General features: G+C 40.2%; 1 protein-coding gene across 1 annotated transcript in view; it reads left to right on the top strand.

The window, feature by feature from the left end:
• Positions 1 to 7001: 7001 nt before the first annotated feature.
• Positions 7002 to 23728, top strand: part of PDLIM4 (PDZ and LIM domain 4) — a 76003-nt gene continuing 59276 nt past the window's right edge. The window contains exon 1 of the mRNA XM_007432471.3: positions 7002 to 7260. Within this exon, the coding sequence (XP_007432533.1) occupies positions 7168 to 7260 (93 nt within the window). The 5' untranslated portion in view covers positions 7002 to 7167. The remainder of the gene's footprint in view (positions 7261 to 23728) is intronic.

Below are 23728 nucleotides of genomic sequence, written 5' to 3'. Positions count from 1 at the left end.
AGGAACCAGATTGAGGCTGGACCATTTGCCTACCTCAGGGGCAAGCTAATCAAAAGTATCCCAAACAAAATCTCCCACTGAAATAAAGGCCAAGGAAATGTGTGTTGCAAGGCATTTGGCACATCAACTTCCAAGTAGAGTCAAATTAAATTCTGTGCAGATTTGATCTAGCAATTTATCTGATCCAGCCAAGTCAAGCCATGCAAGTTTAAGCTGACTGGATGAGTTTTTAAATATTTGTAGGAATGTGCAATACAAGACAGAGCCAAATGTTACAGTGGTGTGAGCATGCCCTATCATGAGGCAGATACAACCCTCTTGGCTCAAGTAAAGATAGGAGAATGGTGTGAGCATGGCCTGCTGGTCTGTTGTAGCCAGGTCACGGCGATTTCTGTGCACTCGCCTGGCTGTCCATTGTTTCAACAAGGACAGTTTGCAAATAAAGCTTCTACTACCTGCTGGTCTGATGAAAAAAGCCTGATAATGGATAGCTTTCTTTAGATTGTTTGGATTGAAGTGAATAGCTGCTAGCAATTTACTCCAGGACTAGAAAAAAAAAATCACTGCAGCAATGACTCCATGCCATTGGCTGGGCTGAGAGTTTGTTGACATTGTGCTATGGTGAAATTTGGACAGACCACAACCTGTTGGCTTGGCCAAGTTACCCAGCAACAGCATGGAAAGAGGATGGGTGGAAGGTGAAGTAAACAGGCAAGCAATTCTGCAGACTCTTAGAGAAGGAACGTGTGCACAGGATGTAGCTCGCCAATGGAACATTGTTCAACTCTGTAAACTGTTATATTTTATTTATTTATTTATTTAAAAGATTTATATGGCCCCCCATCTTAAGCAACTCTGGGCAGCTCACAACAACAATAAAACCAATGACTATAAACAATCATAAAACAGTAAAACAATCAAACAAAAACCCTGCACCTAAATCATCCCCTTGGGATGCCCCGCAGCAAGCTCCAATTGCTCTCATTCCATACTTGCTATCCATACAATCCTATCCCAGCACCCCAGTAAAAAGCCAGGTCTTAATGGCTTCTGAAAGGATAAAGGAGTGGGGCCTGCTGAATTGCTGGGGGGGGGGAAGCTGTTCCACAAAGTAGGGGCAACCACTGGAAAGGCTGCCCCTACTTCTGAGGTCCCACGAGGTGATAGGATTTCAGGGAAGGGACCTGGAGTGTGGCTACCCTATCTGATCTAGTGGGACAGGCAGATATTATTAGGGAGAGGTGGTCCCACAATAACCAGGTCCCGTGCCATGTGGGCTTTCAAAGTGATAACCAGCACCTTGAATTGCACCCCAAAGGAAACTGGGAGCTAGTACAGCTTGCTCAACAAAGGTGTAACATGGGCAAATCTATAAGCACCCAATATTCTGTGCGCCACTGCATCCTGGACCAGTTATACCTTCTGAGTGGCCCCTCATGTAAAGTGCATTGCAATAATCCAACCAGGAGGTGACTAAGGCATGAGTGACCATGAACCAGGCCTTCCTGTCCAGGAAAGGGCACAATTGGCACACAAAATAGATCTGTGCAAAGCCCCCCCCCCCAGCCATGGCTGCCACCTGCTTATCAAGCAGTAGCCATGAGTTCAGGAGGACCCCTTAATTGCACACTAACTTGGTCTGGGGGACTGCAATGTCAAAGTCAAAATCCAAAGTCCAAATCCAAAGTCAAAGATGACAAGTCACCAGACCTTGGAGGGCCAAAAGCCCAAAGCCACTCTGTGTTGCCAGGGTGGAGCCGAAGTCGGTTCATCAAGACCCTTATAGTCTCCAGGCACTTGGGCAGCACTGCAACAGCATCACCTGCTCAGCCAGGGGTAGAGATGCATAACTGGGTATCATCAGCATACTGATGATACCATACCCCAGGCCATCAAATGACCTCACCCAGTAGCTCATGTAGATATTAAAGCAGGGAGGGGGGAGACCGGAGCTCTGAGGTACCCCACACTGCAGGGACCTAGGACTCAACCTCTCCTCACCCATCAACACTGACTGGAATGGGGAAAGGAGAACCACCACAAAAATGGCACCTCCCACTCCCAGTCCCCAAAGCTGGTCCAGAAGGATACTATGGTTGATGGTATTGAAAGCTGCTGAGAGATCCAGGAGATCCAGGACAGTTGTACCACCCCCATCCTGAGCCCTTCAAAGGTCATCAGCAAGCAGAACCAATGCCATCTCAGTACTATACTCTGGCCTGAACCCTGACTGAAAAGGGTCCAAATAATCCACTTCATCCAGGGCCCTCTGAAGCTGCATGCCAACCACCCTCTCAGCAACCTTCCCCAAAAGGGAAGATTGCAGACTGGACGAAAGTTGTCTAATGTGGCTGGGTCCAAGGATGCTAGTGCCTCCTTCAAGGCAGGCGGTACCACCCCCTCTTGCAAAGAGGCATTCACCACCGCTTAGACACAGCCACATGCCACATCCCAGGAGGCCTTGACCAACCAGGAGGGGCATGGGCCCAGAACACAGGTGCCTGAGCTCACAGCCACAAGGACCCTGTCCACTTCCTCAGGATCAAACGGCTCAGACTCCTCCCAGATAACAGGGCTCAGATGTGTCTCAGTCACTTCCAAGGGATCTGCCCAGCCAGAGTCCAGCTCTGAGCAACTTTATCTGATAGATGCTGAGAATATTCCTCACAGTGGCCCTGCAGGAGTTCTCCTGGCTCCTCCTTACCCAGGAGGGGCCTGGTCACCTGAAATAGGGCCGTTGGGTGGCTATCTGCAGATGCAATAAGGGCAGAGAAGTAAGTACACTGCCACTCTTATCACTACAAGGTAAGTCCTAAAATAGGCTCTTACTCGTGCTTGGTCAGCTTCACTCTTTGTCTTCCTCCAGTGACACTCTAGGCATCTCTTGTGTCACTTCAGCTCTCAGAGCTGCTTGGTTAACCAAGATGCTCTACGAGATCCACGTACACAGAGAGTCCTCACAGTTGCAATTCGGTCCAGTGCCCACATCACCCTCTCATTCTAAGCTGGAATGAGCACATCTGCCGAACTGCATGCCAGAGCCTCAGGAAAAAATCCAAGTTCCCTATGTAACCGCACTGGGTCCATCAGGCGGCTGGGGTGGGCCTATCTGATAGGTCCTATCTTCCTGCAGTGAGGAGCAGCTGCTGAGAACTCTAGGACCAACAGGGAGTGGTCTGACCATGACTGGGGACTGATGTTAATGCCCCCAAAACCAGATCACAATCCCACTGCCCCAAGGCAAACACCAGATCCACTGTGTGGCCTCCTGTGCAAGTTGGGCCATGAATACATTTGTAATGGTGTGTAGGAATAACCTTGGGAGACTGGGCAAAGGGATGCTGCCTAGGGAGCAGTCAGATAAGAGAGAGCATAGCCCACAGCTAGATAGTGGGCTGAACAAGAGGCTCAGAAGGGACCCTCCCTAAGTTCTCAGGCTGTAAAGAAGACAGGGGAAGAATTGTACTTTCAGACTTGCAAGATTCTGTTAATGTAGCTTTACAATAAAGTAGAGTTAGCTTATTTGGTCGTGTTTCCTGTCTGGTCTACCTGGTAAGGCTGACAAAGTTGAACCAAGTCCACGGCTGCCATGGTGCTATCAACTCTTGTGCTACCTTAGACCCCAAGCCAGAGAGGGCAGGGTGAAATTCCCCAGAACCATAAGCCTGGGGAACTCCACCACCAGCTCAGACAGAGTCCAGGAGCACAGGCAGGGATCCAGCTACACTGCAGGGAGGAAGGTAAGTGAGCAGCATTCCCCACTGATCCCTATGACTCAACCCCACAAAGAGGGTCTCACATCTGGTGATGTCTGGAGCAGGGCCCCTGGAGGCCACCAGAGACTCATGAATAACAACCGCCACCGTGGAGTTCCAGCTGATGCCACCCTCAAAACCTGGGATGGCACATTTCAGAGAGTAGAATCCCCCCTTCAGTGCCCAACCAGGTCTTGTTATACAAGCCAAGTTGGCTCTCCCATCCACAATCAAATAGTGGATGAGTGGGCTTTATTGCAAGTCAACCTGGTATTAAGCAGCAGCAGCTGGAGACCAGAGCCACCGAAGCTCCAGAAACCAGATCCAGGGGCCAAGTACAGGGGGCCAGAACACAGTACCAGTATTAAACACTGGGGCCGCCTTCCCCAAGAGTGGCCCGCCCCTTGTCTCCCACCATACCTTCCCATGCCCATCACCACCACAATGCCATCCCCTACCATCTCCCCTCTCTCCCTATCTGGCTCCCCGCCCCCAGCCTCCCTTCCCCAAGACACTAGGAACCATCCACATCCAGCCTTAACAATCTAGACATACAGGCTCTGCTCAGGTTTTGTAACACCACCCAAGCAGGTCCTCCATCCAAACACCGCATCCAAATCTTTCTTCCTTACAAACTCTCCAACACCCAAAAACCAAACCTTTCTCTTTCACGCCCCCTCCCCCCCCCGCTTTCACCCAGGGAGCAGAGACATCATGCACCCCCCACAAAGGGGCTGGGCGGCAGCACCCTCAGCCCATCCCTGTCTCCTGTACTGCTATGTCCTGTACTGCTTGTACATGTGGCTAAAGTGTTCCAATTTTGGTATGTGTTGCTAACCTATGGAGCTACTCACTTCACCTACGTCTCCAGGTAAGCAAATAATAGCTGATAATGGCAGAACCAGAACTACTCCACCTGTTTCAAACCAACTAGAATGGTCTCCTCCCAATCTTTTCAATAGAAGGAGAGAATCAAGCAGCAACAAAAAGAGTTTTGGATTTCAGCCTTTTTGTGTTTTACATGATGGTGACAGAGATTTGGGGAGGGAGAGTATTTATTGGTATATTCATCATAACAATGAATGGGTTAAGGGAGAAGATAATTTGACATTTTCAATTTTTTTAACTTTAAATTACCAGCATTGTAATTGAAAAAGCTGACTGAACTCAATATCAGGTGTGTCCTTATGATTCTCTGTACATTTAAGCTATTAAATAGAATGGAAATGGATTGTTCATAGTGTACATCAATGTATGTGTACTGCACATCAACTTCTACAAAGAAACCATGTAACATTCAGCAGGCCATTTTTCATGCTAGGATTTTTTTTTTATGAATGTGATAGACCCTCCTTTCAGGATCTAAAGACCATGTATATGATTCTTCTTTCTCTCCCCCTCCCCCTAACCCCCTATTGTTATTCACACAACAACTTGGCTAAATTTAGAAATAATGACTGGCTCCGAGTCACAGTTTCTTGGGTAGACTGTGACTTCAGCTTGCCTTATTTTCCAAGTCTAACCAAACTGTTAATAGAACAAACAGACTTTAGATAAGTGTAGGTAATGTATACAATGCAGCAGGTGGAGTACAATCTTCCGAATTATGTAATAGTATATACAAGAGGTGGAGTTGTGGAAAAAGTTCAAACATAACCTTTGGAATTTAAACTGAACTGTTATAAGCATGAACTATCTTCATCTGTGAAATGCTGGACAGTAAGCTTCATTAATACAGTTAAATACAAGAGGATCAATTACAAAAATAGGAACTGTCTCATCTCAGATGGAAGAATGTTGCAGCAGTTTAATAAGTACAAAATGACTTTAAAAATGTCCTGGTTTCAAGTGCATTGTGTATGAAGGTCATTTTCCTGTGTGCCTTGGGCCGCAAAATAACTTGGGCCGCTGCTATATCAACACAGATGAAAAACTGTGTCTCACACACACAGACACAGATGTATCCATGGGCATAGATGATCTAGGTAGAAAGGACAAATACAAACAAACTGAAAAAACACTCTTTTTAATTAACCATTATTTCAGAAGTTTATTGAAACATTTTACTATCATTTCTCATAAATAACATAGTAAATTAAACCAGTCAATGCTCAGTCATTGTAGTCACCTAACTTTACTCCAAGGCAATGAGTGAAAAACCCCAAGAGATTTTATATATCTTTGGCTCCCTTGGATAGTTATGGAGTAAAGGAAGGGTGGCAGGGGTGGGGGAAATGGTGCTTTAACACCAGAATATCTAAGGATGATTTAAGTCCATCCTACTCATAGGCTGGGGATGAGATGAAGGCGACATCATGGGGACAAAGCAGGAAAAAGATGTTGCTGTAGCATGTTTTTATACCATTGTTAAGTTCAAGTGAGGAAAAGTTTACACTATTTATTATAGCAGGTTATATCCTTAATTTCTAACTCTGCATTATTTGGGACCCTGTCTTATCTAGGAAAATATAAGTTCCAACGCGTGGAAGTCAGGTATTTTTGATCCCATATCCCCCTCTAAAAAACACTACTCAGAATATAGGGGTGGAAGGTTGGATCCAGCGGTTTTTCCTTAGTTTTAGCTCAGCTTTTATGCTAAAATCTCCTAAAAATAGATAGTATTTTTAGGAGAATATAAAAAGTAAGGGGAAGGCATTTTATTTTCCATTCTTCTGTAAACTGCTTGGAGTTCCAATTGCTTATAAGGATTTGTAAAATATTGTGTAAATAAAACCAATCCGTACGTTGGGGGAGGGGGCTGTAGCCGAGGCTTGATAGTATAGCCATGTGTAGAGAAAAGAAATGTAAGCCAGGGCTGCTGGAATTGGAGACGAAGCAAAGGCAGGACCTACCTGTGTTCTTCGTTCGTTCGTTCGTTCGTTTGTTACTCTTTCCTTAGAAAGTTGCACGTCAGTTAGGGAGGGCATCTGAAGCTGAGGTTTGGGAGTTTTATCAATAGCTTTCTCCCCTGTTAATCTAAGCACTGGTTAGCAACCGCCTCATAGGTACAAAAGAACAGCAGGAACCCTTGAAGGAAAAGGCGCGCGTACTGTAGGTCGCTTCTCTGACTAAAAAATCGCTCGCCAAGTGTAATCAGAAGGGCCAGGAGAAAGTTGGATTCCCGCCCGCCCTAAGCGTGAAGGGCCCCGCCTCTCCCTTTCTCTGCCCCCTCCTCCTCCTCCTCCTCCTCCTTCTCCTGCTACTCTCTCTCCCCTGTGCGGGGAAGCCGAGAGACGTCAGGCCGGACCGGAGATTAGCAGGCGCTTTAAGTGGATTAGAAAGCAGCAGAGGAGAGGAGAGGAGAGGAGAGCGGAGAAGCTGGTGGAGTGGGCGCCGCTTTCGGGGTTGATTTCAGCCGGCTGGCCAGGCGCGCTCTCGTTCCGCTTTCCTTTCTGGATTGAAGAGCCCCGCCATGCCCCAGACAGTGGCTCTGAACGGTCCTTCGCCATGGGGGTTCCGCCTGGTTGGAGGCAAAGATTTCAGCACTCCTCTGACTATTTCCAGGGTAAGTGTGAAGAAAACCCGCGTCTCTCTCTCTCTCCCTCTCCCTCTCTCCCCGCTGGCGGTGGATGGATGGAGTTTTGAGAAGCGCCTCAGGCGACGGAGGCGGGAACTGGCACTTTTCGGCAGGCACAGTTGCGTCGTCGTGGGCAGACTGGTAGAGAAAAAAGTGTGCGGGCCTAGATGCAAGGAAAGCACGTTTGCACGCGCCTGGTTTTGTTCAAAGGTTATCAAGGGTGGGGGTGGTAGAAAAATGCCCTTTGTCGACCGACATCCTCAAGCTAGCACCAAGCACCATTACATCAGTCCGAGGCAACCTGGAAAGCCCCAGCAAGCCAGCCGGCCAAACAGAACGGCGGCGATGCGCTTCAAAGGCCCTCCAGGGCTGCCGTGCGCTGCCTGCCGACCCTGCCGGAGACACTTGTTGCTTGCCCTGCAGCTCGGCGACCTGTTGCTCCCGCTGTTGCAGCGAGACAAGAAACAGGAGGGCGCCACTCCGAAAGAGAAGGATGCTGCGAGGAATTTTAGCCAGATTCAGTACATTCGCTCTGATCTGGATGCCGCGGTGGGAAAAGAAGAGCAAGGGGCATTATTTCCGTTTTGCAGGCGCTGAGCTGGGTAGCTGCTACTTTTTTCCCCGAGCCTAGGCTGGAAAGGAAGACCTTAACAAGAGAAAGCGAGCTGCTGAGTGACTAGAAAAGATGGGATTATAGTTTAACAGCACACGGGTTGCTGTTGTTGTTTTTTAACGAGCGTGCTGGGTCCTGGGAAGTTTCTTCGAGGGAGGGAAGTGAAAACTTTGCACGAAGTGGACTGATTCGGTAATGCGTTTGCCACCAATAAATGGATTTGTAGCAAATGTTAATGCAAGGTAAAGAATTATGTTGCGTTTTATTCCCCCACCCCTTGGGTCATAACATTTAGGAGAAGAGGGAATTTCTCCCTGGACATATTAGACTCAGAAATTATTGTTCTGAATTTAATGAAATCATTCCATAAACTACTTCAACTTCTAACAGGCTGATCCTATGTGTGATCACTAAACTATGTTTTCCCAAAAGCAGTGGGATTTGACTACATATGTTGGGCAAACGTACAACCCTAAGCGTACTTACTAGGCAGTGTCAAAATTCAGTGCTATTTTCTGCTGAAAAAGATGACAGGATCGCATTGTACTATTATCAATTAAAACAACATCAGTATTAACTATTAATATGATATACATAATAAACAAATACTGTTCATAATATTTTATTTCAGAAGGATTTTTGTGAAAGCTTGGGTCTGTTATGATGAAAGTTAAGATGAGTAGGGATAATGATCCAGTCATTTTAATTTTAAATGTGCCTACACAACATTATGCTGCCAGTTTTAACGTCATAGAAACAGAATATGGCATATGATCTGGTACAGTATAGACCTGATATTGTGGGAAAGTGACTGTGTAATGCTTGAGTTCTGAAGGAAAACTAAAACTGAGCAGAGTCAACTAAGCAGTTGGATTTTAATAAACTTAGGGTAATGATAAGTAGGATCCTCTAGCAAGAGAAGCTAATGGCAAAAGGCGCTCAAAAGCAGGAGGAAGACAGTAAAAGTATAATTGCAAACAATTCCAGTGTAGAGAAAAAATGGAGGACAGCAAAATAAATCAGTGTGGCTACATAAAAAGCTCAGGGAAAATTTGAAAACGACAAATACAGAAAACTGACAGCACCAAATCACAAAGGAACAGCAGGTAGCCCAGAACTATAGAGCTGGTAACAGGAAAACTAAAATTCAGAATGAGCTGAAATTAGCAAAGAATGCTAAAAATAAAGTGGGGCTTCTTAAAATATGTTCAAAGTAAAAATCAGTGTAATGGCTGCCCAATGAAGAAGGCAAAATGCTAACAAGTAACAGGGGCAGAGTTATTTAACTCCTGTTTTAGTTCAGTCTTCACCAAGAAAACTATGGGTTCCACCAAGGAATTGTGAAAAGCAGGATGAAGGGGCAGGTGTGAATCTTGAGACTGATAGTAACAATGTAAAGAAAATCCCTTTGCACTTGAGTTTAAATCTTTAGGGCCAGATGAATTGTATCACAGAGTATTGAAGGAAGTAGCTGATGGTCTGGTTGAACCGTTATCTATCATATTTGAGAAATCTTGGAGAACTGATGGTGCCAAATGACTGGAAGAAAGCAATTGTTGCCCCTGACTTTAAAAAGGGTCAAAAGAAGATACTGCAAACTACAAACCAGTTTGACATTGAAACCTGGGAAGATTCTAGAACAGATCAGCAAGAGATACATCAGGCATTTAGAACCAATGATCAAGAGATGGGTCTACAGTATAATCATCTTGAAAACAATGCAGTAATTACCAGAAATCAGCAGTGATTTGTCGAGAGCAGATCTTGGCAGACTAATTTTACCTTTTTTAGATCAGATATACTGGATGGTGCAGCAATCAAGTGAATGCATTGCTGGTTTGAAAACCATACTTAAATTGTGGCTCATCAATGGCTCCTTGTCAAATTGGAGAGAGATAGTGGGTGAAGTGGCATAAAGATAATTTTATTTACTTTTCAATATTTTATTGTTTGTTTATTTAGCTGCCCATCTCACAAACATGTGACTCTGGACAGCGTACAACACAACAGTTAAACATTCCATAACAATCTAAAACAATAAAAAATAAAATAAACATAAAACAAACAGATAAAACAAACAGATAAAACCCAAGAAAGTGGGAAAACAAACATCACTTAATTTCATACAGCCACCTTGCAGGCTCTCCCTGGGATCTCCAAGGCTAGTGGAAAAAAAAACATGTTTTAAGGACCTTCTGGAAGGCTAACAGAGATGGGGCTAACCTCAACTCAGGGAATTATGGTCCAGAGATGGGGGCCACAGCAGGAAAGTCACGCTGCCTGGGTCTTGCCAGCTGGAACACCTTTGGAGATGGGATCCACAGCATACCTCTCCTGCCTGACCTGCTGTTTGATTGAAAAAGTAGAAGGAAAGTTTATCAAATCTGCAGATGGTACAAAATACCATAGAAAAGATAAATAAAATTCCAAACAAACTTGATATTTGGATAAATGGGCAGAAAGTAATGGAACAATGTTTAATAATGACAAGGGCAAACTTCTTCACTTAGGAAAACAACAATCAAATCTGTGAAACAGTAGTTGATTGTAAACTGAATATGAGTCAACAGTGTGATGTGGCTGCAAATAAGGTAAATAGAATCTTAGGCAACATCAGGAGAGGTATACTTTCCATATCACAAGAAGTAATTATTCCCTTCTACTCTGCTTTGGTCAGATTTCATCTCAGAAATAGTGCCCAGTTGTGGACACCATTTTTTTACGAGGGATTCAGAAAAATTGGAACAAGCTCATAGGAGGGCAGCAAAGATGGTCAAGGGATTAGAAATTAAAACCTATGAAGAGAGATTGATGGACCTGAGTATGTTAAGTCTTAAGAAAAGACAAGTGAGAGCAGATGACAGCATGTGAAAAGATGGCACATAGAAGAAAATCAAGACCTTTTTCTCTCAATCCAGAACTTAGGTCATGGAATGATGGATTTATGTAAAAGCAGGCAGATTCCAATTTAATGTTAGAAAAATCTTCCAACTTTGATAGTGGAATTGTTTACCCAAAGAGGTAATGAAGGCCACCTTATTGGATGTGTTCTAGTAGAGTCTAGGTAGCCATCTATCTGGATTTGGATTTCTGTCTCAAGGAGGGACATGGGCTCAGTGGTCTGAATATCTCCTTTCAAATCTATGTTAAGTCAGAAACAGGACTCCTTTTTTACAGAGATTGGAACAAGCCATTTCTGAATTATCACTGTTATGTGTACTTTTAGGATTTTGATTATTTATTTTGGAGTATCTGCCTTGAATCATTTCTGTGTATCTGATAACTAAACAATTGCTTTTGTTGGTTATTAGATTGCTGATCTTTCTTGCATTGAACATTGTACAGCCTCCACAGAAATACAAATAGTAAAAGCAAAAAATGTATGAGATGAAAAAAGGAACAGAACACATATGATAATTCTGAGAACTGGTCATCTCAGGTCTGAGTGAATTGAGGCTTGATCTCAGTCAGGATCCAGTAATGTAAAACAATAACACATAAGTGAGTCCATTAAAGCAAGAAAGTGGTCCCTTATTAAGTGCTTATCTAAAGATAATCATGAACTGTTGAAAGCAACAGCTGATGCCAATACAGATAAGGCTGAGGGCCACCAAAGTTTCTTCTTTTAAAAGGAGGACCTCCCATCCTGCCAGTTGGAAGCCAATCAAGACCTGCAGCTCTGTTAAACATAAAGCCTATTCAACTTCTAAGGAAAGTGGGGGGGGGGGTATGGTCTCCAGTAGGAACATTAAGATATATCAGAGACTGTGTAGTGGACACTTTTACAGATTTTAGATGGAGTCCTCCCTAAAAGTATGGTAGGAGCTTAGGCAGATCCTTAGTTTTCATAGGATATATGGCCTACTTCTTAGCAATGGCTTATTTCCCCATAACAAGAGAATTAAAAATAGCTGGGACTAACGAAATAAATGTAGGTTCCAACCCTAAAGTAGTTGCTCCAAATTCTCCCTTCATTACTACCAAAAAAAAAAAAATCCTTTTCAACAGAGACTGATAGTTAATGAAAAAGGCTGATTTAGAAAACTGTACTCATAATAAACTGTTGGAAAACCTGGAAGTCTGGGAAAACGTGGTTGAAAGGATTGAAATTCACATTATGTTATAACCTAAAAGAGAATTTTTACAAAATGATGTACTGTTGGTATATGGAGCCAGAAAAATTATCTAGAATGTGTACAAGTACAGTGGAACCTCGAGTTACGAATTTAATCCGTTCCGTGACTCTGGTTGCAACTCGAATTGGTCACAACACGAGGCAAATTTTCCCATAAGGTTCAATGTAATTACCGTTAATCCGTTCCAGCGTCCGCGGACCATGCGTCAGGGGCGGAAAAACGGCCGCGGACCACGTGGAACGGGCGGAAAATGGCCGCGGACCACATGGCACAGGCAGAAAAATGGCCGCGGACCACGTGGAACGGGCGGAAAATGGCCGCGGATCCGGTTCGTAAGTCGAGGCGAGTTCGCAAGTTGAGGTAAATTTTTGGGGCCGGAGCTGGTCATATCTCAAAAAATTCGTAAGTAGGGGCGTTTGTAACTAGAGGTACCACTGTATCTCAAATTTATGTTGGAAATGTGGACAACATGAAGGGTCATTTTATCATGTTTGATGGACTTGTAAAAGAGCTGGAAAATTTTGGGTTCAAATACATACACTGATGCAAAGAATTTTAAAGGCTAAGATTCAACTGAAACCAGAACTTTTTTTGTTGGGATTAATGGACCGACAACTAGAACAAAGTCATGGAAGATTATTTTTATATATGATCACTGCTCAAGGCAACTATATGTGCAAAAATGGAAAATTCTGAAATACCCACAATGGAGGAATGGTTGATGAAGATGACAGAACTAGCAGAGTTGGCAAAATTAACTTGTTTGCCTAGAGAAAGTTCAGTTACTACATTTATTAGTGACTGGAAACCCCTTATGGACTTTTTGCTCAAAAAAGGTAAAAATGAACTGATGATTTATGGATTTGATGTTTAAAAATGGTAGATTATGAAAAGGAAACTTTGATGTAACCTTAGAGAGAAAGGGTAAAATGTAAACACATTTATGACTGCTGTTAAGAAGATTGGAAGCCACTTCTTTATTCTCTAACCTTTTATTTTCTTTTTCCTTCTATTATATATCTTTTTTCACTTTTCTATTACTTTTCTCTATTTCTCTTTTCTTTAACTTAAAATTTATGCTGTTTTTACCCTATGAAAAACTTGTTTAATAAAGTTTTTTATTAATTTATATAGAGAGAGGAAAACCGGAAAGTCCAGGTTAGGGTCAGATCATAATGGAGAGAATCTATCTACACGGTCACTGGGAGTCAAAAATCATTTGATGGCACATAATCAAACAATCACACATGATAAAGAGAATTTGTTGTATACAATTTCTTACTCATTTGGAAAGACAAAAAATGTGATACATGATAATCTAGGCAGCTCTGTTCCAGTGTGGAACTGAATTCTGCTTTCAGCAATTCAACTGAAATTCAGGTTCAGAGAAAGAAAACATGACAGATTTGAGCATGTCACATGCTAGAGATGTGTTAATACAAAGTTAATGTTAATTAGTGCTTAAAGAGAAATAATTCTTTTGAAGGACCATTTTAGTCTATAATAAAAACAAACTGATTTTTTTCCCCAGTATATACCTTGTAAAATGCCAACACTAAACTGTTCTATAAATGAAATTCCATAAAATTACCTATCCCACTGAACAAAGCTTAGCTTTCTTTTGAATAGATAGTAGGTAGGCTGGTGATGGTTGCAAATTATGCTGCAGTAAATAGTGATAATGGAAGAACCAGATATGAGTTTGGGGGAAATTGTGCAATCTTCTGAATGAATGAATTCAGGAGGAGGGTGGGAAATATTTTGGTAGAATGGATGGGTGGGAAGATGCTGAGAGAGAACAAAAGATGTGATTGGATCATTTGGAGACCCAAAGATGAATGAGAATGGTGATTGATGAGTATCAACTTAGAAGACTGTTTATTTCCAATACATGTTTTAACCATAAGTTTATTCGTTTGTATATACTATAACAAAATGAATCTAAATCTAAAATATGGCTAATCTTATTGCCTATTATGATAGAGAAGTAATGAAAGATACAAGAATCACAAGAGGTTCTAAGGGTGGCACAGACCATTTTTTGGTAATATCAAAAGTGGATCTTGGGGGGAAATGTACATGGAAGAAAAGGAGAGAAGTGAAAGAAATGTGAAAATGGAACTACTGCAGGAAGACAGAGTATGATTTATTTATTTTATTTTATTTATTTATCAAATTTATATAGCCACCCATTTCACAAACAAGTGACTCTGGGTGGCGTACAATGATCCTGTAAGAAACGGTTTTAAAAGGTAAATTAATCTCTCAACAGAGTGAATGAAAAGTGACTATAAAAAGAGAGAACATGGAAGCTGTTTGGAGCAAAGTAAAAAGAAGTATGTTAGAGTACTACAAAAGTGTACAGAATAATGCAATATGAAAAAAGGATGTTTTGTGAAATGATAGTAAACAGAATGATTACTGCAAAAAATGAGCATGAGAGAAATATAGTGTATAATGTATATAAAGAGAAAAATATAGTTTCTAAGAATGTGGCCAAAAACAAGAGGCAATTAACATTTAAAAAGACAGAGAAAATGCAGAGCAATTATGATAGAAATAAAAAAGTGTTTTGGAGGTGGGTGAAGATAGCTTAACAAACAGCCTCTGGCAGACTGAATGGGATTAAAAGTAAAGTGATGAAATGATTTAGGAAGAACCTGAAGTGAGGAAATGTTGGATGGAGTATTTTACAGATTTGAATGACAAGTAAATGGGACTGATAGTGATGCATTGAGGCATGAACTTAAAACAAATGCCATAAATATTAACATCCAAGAAGAAATGGATGTAAAGCAAAGCAGAAATGCTTCAAGAAAGCTGAAAAATAGCTGCATGTGTAGACCAAAGTAATTTTGTTTCATAAGGAAAATGGAGTGAATAATAATTGTGAGAATAATAAATGGGAGGAAAAACAGAGCAAGTAGATGAATGTATGTACCATAGTAGAATGTTTGTAACAATGGAAAAGTGTACGGAGAAATTTTAAAATGTGCAAATACTGGTAGAAAGGTAATGGACAGTATGCATTCTGTTGCAAGAAATAAATGTTTGAAAAAAAAGTGAAATTGATTTGTTATATGGAAGTGAAAGTTGGACATGTGAAGAGAATGAATGAGCATGAAATCACAAAACAAATATATTAAGGAAAAGTGAGTGGGTCAAGACCAAGGGGAAGACTGAAAAAATCCCAGCTGAATGGAGCTGATGAGGTCCTCAAGAAAAGAGAGTGAGAAGCATGAAGTACAAAACACAATGTATGAATAATTATATACGAGTGGTGGAAATGAGGATGGTTTCCAAGGATTGAATGTGAATATGCACAGCACAAATAGAACGATCAGGAGAGATATTGTGAATGGTGTTGATGTTAACTAATTTTAGCTATGTTTTCTTCTCTTTTTCTTGTATCAGGCTTTGCATTTATCTGGCTCCCTTCTTTTCTGCACACTGCATAATTTTGCCTACTCCAAAAGGGAGTAGCATCATGGATGTTTACATATGACTACACTACATGTTTCTGTTGTTTATCCCAACCTATAATTGGGTACTATCCCACAGTATCTGAAACTATTTGATCTTAAACACAAAAAATAATACTATAAGAACCTGTTACCCATCTCGTCTTTAGGCTGCCCTGAAAAATGTCCATGTTAGACATGTCCATTATGACATTACTGAGGAGGAAAAGTGCTTGCTTAGTAGGTGAATGTGATCTATCAAAGCTATTTAAAATGTATAAATACATATAAAAGTTTCTCTAACTTCTCCACTAAATATTAAACCAATGATTAAACTGGCATATATGGTATAAATGTATTTAACATTTTTCCCATCCCATCCTTCTTAGACTATTCCATTTTGAGTATCTTATAATTTGATACCTTATACTCTAGATACTCTATCTACGGTAATAATTTAGAGTATTAAACTTTGTTTTAAGATAGCAAAAGTGTATGAACTTTGGATCTTTCAGTAACTCAAGTCTGAAATGAACTGACCATTTGTTTTCTCTTTGAAGATATGTAAATGCTTTGTTTATATTACTTGTGATTGGCTGTCAAGCCACTGCAAAGAGAAACAGTTGCTAAAGGGTGTTTTCCCATCTACAGCCTGCAAAACAATTTCTGTAAATGAGCGTGCTAGAAGAATTCACTGCAGCAAATAAAAAGACAGAGAGAGAGAGATAAAGATAAAGGGAGAAATGCAGTTTTTCAGAACAATTATATTAGTAATTAATTTGGATTTTTATTTGCAAAGACTACTGTATGTATTCTTAATTTAGACAGGGCCTTTTCCCTTAAAAACTCATTATTTTAAACTGGGATTTTAATAGCAGCTATTATTGTAGTAGATAAGCAAATGGCAGCGTACAGATGAGGAATAAGTAAAACTATACATATACTTCAACACATATGTTTTAGAAAGTCAACTGTGTTTCTCTCATTCTCTGCCACTCTTTAGTCTTGATGGAATTTATCTCATTTAGGGCTACTAGATTTGAACACCAAAAATCCAGATGACCGCTAGACGGAAGGAGAGACTTATGGTTTTCTCTATCCCAGGTATAATGTAGTCACCATCTGGATTTTTGCAACCCAGATATGGTACCCTAATCTCTTCTATGGAAACCTCAGTTAAGAATTTAAGTGGGTTTTTAAAAGCAAATTCAGTTCTTTTTTACTTAAAAAGAAGACTGTGTTTAATGAGGCTCATTCACAAATATGGATAGGTGAGTGAGTGCATTTTTCTTTTCATCACTTTTTAATCTTAACATTAAACTTGCATTGGACCATTTTCCTACTCATTTGTAACAAAAATGAATATATACTTATAAACATTTTTTCAAAGTATATCTGTTGTACATGTACTGTTCTTACATATGCATTTTTGGCAAGCAATTAATTTGGGCTTCTTTTCACCAATATAGACATCTTTGTACATACTTTTTATTAGGGACCTCCCTCACGAATCTGAGGGAAAAAAAACAATTTTTAAATTTCAGCTCCATTTTAATTAATATATTAGTTTGGGAGGGTGATTGGGTAAATGCATTAACATGCTATCTAAAGGAGTTTCTGCCCTATCATGAAATGTTAGAGAAGAATTCAGTCATGTTTGTTTTAAATTCTATTGCTCTGACATATTTCTGTGACGTTACCCTGAGACTTGGTTCAAGAATCCACTCTATTCTGCAAAAGACAGCAAAATTACAAGCCTCAAAGATGGTTAGGAATGAAGTAATGGCGAACTGGAGAAATTTTATGCCTTTCCTTCATTGATAAATTAAGTGGAGTTTTCCCCTTGGAACTGCTCATAAGTATAAAAGTACTTACTTGAAGAGCAATAGCAGCCAGCCTAGTAAGAGAAGATTTCAGATTAAGCCATATTTTTGTTAGGGTAACTTTTATGCTAGTATTCCTTCATTGCCCCCTTGTTCATGCTTCTTTCCACATTTGTTGCTTTCTTTAGAATAAATAGTCTCAGTGTAAGAAAAATGTTTTAAGGCTATCTGTTTATATCAGTGTTTTTCAAACTTGGCAACTTTAAGATGTGCAGGACTTCAGCTCCCAGAGCATGCTGGGAATTGAAATCTGTACATCTTAGAGTTGCCAAGTTTGAAAAACATTGATTTGTATTATATTTTTGTATGAAATAGTTCTAGTACTAGGTTCCATGATAAAATTAACTTGATAAGAATCCCATCATTGCCACAAGTACTAATAGTATTCTGTTAATTTGTAAAGAAAAGCTGAAAGGCTAAAAACTAATCAGTGCCTGCAGTATTTTTCTTACTGCCCTTACTCTGGAGCAAGGTAATTATAATACCCATGTGCTATTTCTTTTCCTTTCCTTCTGTGCTTTATTTATGTGATTTACTTGCTGCTATCTATAATTTTCTCTAATATTGAGTTCTTGTATACAACAGCTCCAGCCTTATCATTCCCTTAGAGTGCCTTCCACTCCTTGTTTAGCCAATGCCAACATCTCCAATCTCTACTTTTCATTATTCAGGTGTCATTAAAAGTAGAGATGTTCACAATACAGGTAGTAGTGACCAGTCTCACTGCTGAGATGACAGTTAAGCCAGTTCTGTCCAAGTATAGAACTGAAATGTCTACACAGTGGAAGTCTTCATATATACCACCATATGCACAATGCAGATGACTCTCCAATCCATATAGATACTTGCCAACGTTACAGACATAATGCCATGAAAGGCAGGGCTCCTCCCCTTCAGTTAAGTAGTGGTTTTATTATTTTTAATAACTCCTGGATAACGCCACTATCTTAAAACTATTAGAAATTGTATATTAGTCACTATGTTAAGGAGTGGGTACCTGTGTAGTCTACATGTGGTTAAATAAAGATTGTAAAGTTGGTCTTGAATAGTTATTTGAGTTATTATTCACAATGCAAACATCTGTTGAGTATGTCACCCACCTCTAAAAACGACCTACTAAATCCCACATTAGAACTGTAATCTCTTAGTAAGGAGATGCAGCTCAGTTTTGCTCAGGTTTATTCAAACATTTTGTAGTATACAGAGGTACCTCGGGATACGAACTTAATCCGTTCCGTGACTCTGGACGTATCCCGAGTTGGTTGTAACCTGAAGCAAATTTTCCCATAGGGTTCAATGTAAATCCGGTTAATCCGTTCTGCCCTCCGAATTTGGTCGCAACCCGAGGCAAATTTCCCCATAAGGTTCAATGTAAATACGGTTAATCGGTTCCTCCCTCCGCCTGAATTTGGACACCACCCGAGGCAATCGACTTCGCCAACTTGTACTCCGAGGCCAGATCAGTCACATGAATGCCACGATTGTGCTTTTCTATAATTTCCTTCTCCAGCTCGATCGTCACTTTTCTCTTCAGAGCCTTACTCCCGCCAAGCCTGCTCTGTATTTGTTTGTAATTTCATAACGTGACACAGTGGGGAAGCCTTTCAATCTGAGACACCATGGGTGTATGGCTGAATGTTATTTCCCTAACTTAACTTCCAGTTAACACATTGTGAATTTGCTGTAGAAAACACAAGTTTCTTTGAATAACTTCATAGCAGTTTGATGATTTTCAAGGGAGAAAAAGATCAGTTTTAAATTTCTTTCATTTTGGACATCATGATAAAATACTCTTTATTCACTTCATAGTGTTTTTCACACTGATAATAAGAATGACATGCCTATTATTAATTACTTTAATTAGTCAATTGCACTGGCAATCCAGAATAGGAAATCAGGCGGAAGAAATTATTCATGTTCTTTTCATTCAAAGTCTGAACTTGGTGGAAGCTTAACAAAATAAATCTCCCACACGCTAAACACTTTCTGCCTTTGCCAAGCTGGCTGAAACAAAAATATTCAAACTACTTGGTGGAATTTACAGCATTCTGCAAGATTGGTATAATGACATCAGCATTTTTGATACAAAGTTTAAACTATTGTTTTCCTAATGCAGGTGCACTTAGCCACTGTGGAAATACATACAGTATATACAAACATAAGAGGAGCAAACTTTAAATCAAAAAGTAAAGCTATGTACACCTATGAAAACCTGTTTTTCAAGTTGATTATAATTTAATATTTTATAAAATGAAAACATTTAAAAGTACACTGTTTAATAACATTTGTTACTCTCCTAATCTGTTGAGACTGATTATCAACCATAGAAAATAACTTTTAAAAGAACCGGTTATAGAAAATCTTGTGCAACAAAGCAAATGTGAGCATTCATACTAAATAAAGTTGCTTCTTAAGAATGGAGAAATACTGATTCTTCTGATTCTTAAGGAAAGCAGCACAGATCTTAGGTGTGTATCTTGTGTAGGGTGGGAGCGATTTGCCTGTTTCTCCCTTTGATATGGATAGATGAAGTGAGTGGGTATCTTATATACAGTATGTGGTTATATGTGCTTCACTGAATAATCGTATTGGTCTTCTATGGAATTGTTATTTTCTGCTTTGCTGGGACAATAGGTTTACTACTGACATGATACATAGGTCTTGAGTCATTTTCTTGGTCACGTTATTTATCTCTGAACCTGTTTGCCTTCTGTGAGCTTGGTGTTGGACCCCCTCCTCCCCCCAAAAAATGGTTTCAAAAGGAGTTTTATGTTTGGGATCTCTGCCATATACTGAATTGCATGGCCAATAACTGGTTTCTTAAAGCACCGCTTTGCCTTCTGGGAAATGGATGTTCTCCTGAAGCAAAAGTTTCTCAGAATTGCAAATGTGCCCATTTACAGAAAGAGTTAACATTTGTTGTAACCATTACAGAAGAGGGAATGGTTGGCATGTCCAGCTTAGGCAGTTTGCTTAGCTTCTGTGTTGGCTTCTCTTTTCTCTTGCCCAATCCAGAAGCCAAGTGGGTTGCTGGTGGAGGAATAATTTTGTCATTGGGGGATGACAGGAATGAATATGCCAAGCCCTGTGTTGTTTTCTCTTCTTCACTAATGAGATAATTCAGTTCTTTTTGGCTAGCAGCAATATTCATAACTAGGACCATACTGTTTAGTTGCAAACTCTTGTGCTCTCTGGAGAGGATGGTTTTTCACTGTGAACGTAAAGGAAATGTGTCAGTTTCCAGGGGACAGAGCTCAGAAATCCACACATCAGCAGCTGGAGGCAGCCTGCACAAAGACAATCATTCTATTTTCTTAGGTTCCTGGCTGGAAAAAGAAGTTGTGGGTGTTACATTTCAAAGACTGGAGAAGCAATGCAATCAAAATATTTTTTAAAAAACACTCCAACATTTACCTTTCTTTAATGGAACCAACACAATTTTTTTGGAAGTACTTACTGTTGTTTCTATTTCTCCATTCAACCAAAGGGTGTCATTTATAACAGACTACCATTTAGATTCTTCTAAACCAATTCAAATTTACTAAAGACTGACTTCTTTTTTTGTAGGAAAATGGGATTGGTTTTGCTGTGGTATGATGTTTTTATTTCTAGCACAACAGAATGTAAAGGGGCTTCTGCATCCATCATCAGGATAATTCTCTCAAAACTAAACAGTGTAGGATTTGGACTGGTCTGGTGGGAGTAGCTGGCAAAAAAATGATAGAATTCTAAAATGGGCTAGATCTTGACCTGGCTGTGGAGGAGAAAATCCCCCTTCCCCACTGCATCCTTTAGGGAGAAGCAGTTGGGGACGTTGCTGTGAATTCATAAATCTCCCTGTCTCTTGGTTACATGACCCATAGTAGAGTGATGATTAAACCACAAATCTTCCCTTGCCCCACCAATCTTTCCCAACCTCCATCACCAAGTGGAGCAGTGAGACACTCAAGAGACTAAAGACAAGTTTTGTCTGAATTCCCTTAAACTCTCTGCAGAAGAAAATACATATTTTTCCATGGCCATTGCTGGTAAATGGGTTGGAAAGTCATGTGACTCAGGGGAGCATATGCAGTCTGCCCCATGCTTCTCAGTGCACACATACACAAAACTATGGACAGATAAAACACCAAGACAGAGCAGGAACACAGATACGTGCACAGACCACGATTAGACTCTGCAGAGAACGTGCACAAATGCAGCCATATGGCAGATACAAAGGGGGAGAGTACAAATATGAAAGTATACACTTAGAGACACAAAATGTTTCCAAGCCAATGAAACTTTGGGAATAAATTATTTATATCTGTCCATTCACTGGATAACTCTGAGAACCAAACAGAAATGGGACCAATTTGTATCGGGGAGGGGGGTGGAGTTGAAACCAGCAAAGAAAAGATCAAGTTAGAAAATGGGCCAAATCTGTTTGGGGACTTTCCACGAAAAAAAATCCCTTTAAGGCATCCCTCCGGGAGATGAGGCAGCTGGGCAGCAGCTCAGATGGTTGGCAATTGCTCCATTTTAACTCCCTCCCAGTCATGTTACCCAGAGTGGAGGTCAGGAAGTTGTGATATGCTTTCCAATATACACAAACAAATGGCCCCTGCTGGTAAAGGAATTGGAAATAATTTCAGAACTATGATCTGCATGCCTCCCTACCTTGTTTAAAAATTGAATTTTAAAATACAAGTCACTTTGGGGTTCTTTTAGGGTTGAACAGCAATTTGGAAATAATTTTATAAATGCATAAGTAAAACAATTGAATTTGATTAGTGTGGTAATCCAAAATCATTTTTCTAAGGGCCAAGTGTAGAACAAAAGGAACCCCAGGAGATAACCTGGTGATGTTTTAAATTCATAGTCCATCTGGAAATGAGGATGCTTTAGGACTGGGGTTATTTCCTATTGGATCTTTGATTTGGCCAGTTTTAGGTTATCTTATGGGTTGCCTAACTGAGGGATGTATGTTTGCCAGTATTGCATATATTCAGAATTCCCATGCTTGGCAAGCTGGTAGAAGGCCATTTTTTGTTAACTTAATTAGGTTAAAGGGTGCAGTATATACTTTAATTCTCTTGCATGCATTGCCCTCATGTTCCTTTTGTTCCTGGTTGCTCTGTATAGCTTTCTTGAATGATAATTAATAAGTAAAATGTTGGGAGTCATGGTTACAAAAATACTGCACAAAAACCACCAAGATTAAATGAATTGAAAATTGAAGATAAGAGAAAGTGTCTTCCTGCCTAAGCCACCCCTACTGAACTTGTGGCTGAGGCAAGATTAAATGAAGGATATTATGTTCAGGTTATGAACCAGACAAGCTCTGAATATACTGTTCTTTTTCAGTTCACAATTTCAGTTGTCAATCTGAATGTAGAAATCATGCAAACAAAGAAAAAGGGGGTAAGGACAAGGAGACAACCTTGGATGATGGCATGAACTTTAGCAATCCAGTAACGAAAGCAAAAACAAGAGTAACATTGTCTCTCGAATGCTGTTACTTTGTTCAGCTTTTACAAACACAATAGAAAGCTTTAAACTTTGGAAAATGTTCCAGTCCAGCCAAAACAAATAAACTAGAGTATCCAAGGTATTCTGTACTGAGTCACTTAGTTCATATTATGTAAAAAGGCCAATTTAAATCTTCTTTTGGAAGGCTGGAGTGGCTTTTCATTTTTTCCCCCAAGGAAATTAACTCACACGCTTGCCAAAACAGTTCAGCTATTGTTTGTAAAGGTGATATATGATTGAAATTTACCACTGAGCATTATTGATCATAATATATACAATATTGTTTTGATTCGGATTTCCCTAATTGATGGTGTCAGTTTCTCCAGTTTCTAACAAGGCTGTTTTAATTCAACTTAGTTGTATAATCTTTTAAAAGTAATATGTTTTTCTCCATTGTCTGTATTAAGGCATCACCAGTTCTGGTTGGGAACAACCAGGAGCTAAATAAAACTTTTCATAGAACAGTTTTGTCTTTTTGATCTGTTTAAGAAAAAATGTAGTATAACAAATGTATTATAACATTTTATGTACGTAGAAGTATATGGAAGACTATAGAAGAAACACAAGAATGGCTAGCTAAACATCTACTTAGCACCGGGAAGGAAGAAGGGATGAGAAATAAACTCAAGATAACTATGCCTTGATTCTCTTTAATGTAAGGGGGTGGGGGGCAGGGGAAAACTATGTGAGGCTTTCAATAACATAGAATTCCAGTAGTCTTGTGGTATCTATTTCCTAATCTGGCCTACCTCAAAGGACAGATAATGTAGTTGTTAAAATCTAGTAATTTAGAAGTATCATTTATATAATTCTTCTTCCCTTCATATGCACACTTTTTAAAAAGGTATATAAGAG

The sequence above is a fragment of the Python bivittatus genome, unplaced genomic scaffold (assembly GCF_059951505.1).
Source record: "Python bivittatus isolate LINGU-HERP-01145 unplaced genomic scaffold, Pbiv_v1 ctg000080_np1212, whole genome shotgun sequence".
In the NCBI taxonomy this organism is placed as follows: Eukaryota; Metazoa; Chordata; class Lepidosauria; order Squamata; family Pythonidae; genus Python; species Python bivittatus.
The sequence above is the reverse complement of the archived record's forward strand: the minus strand, read 5'-3'. Positions and strand labels throughout refer to the sequence as shown.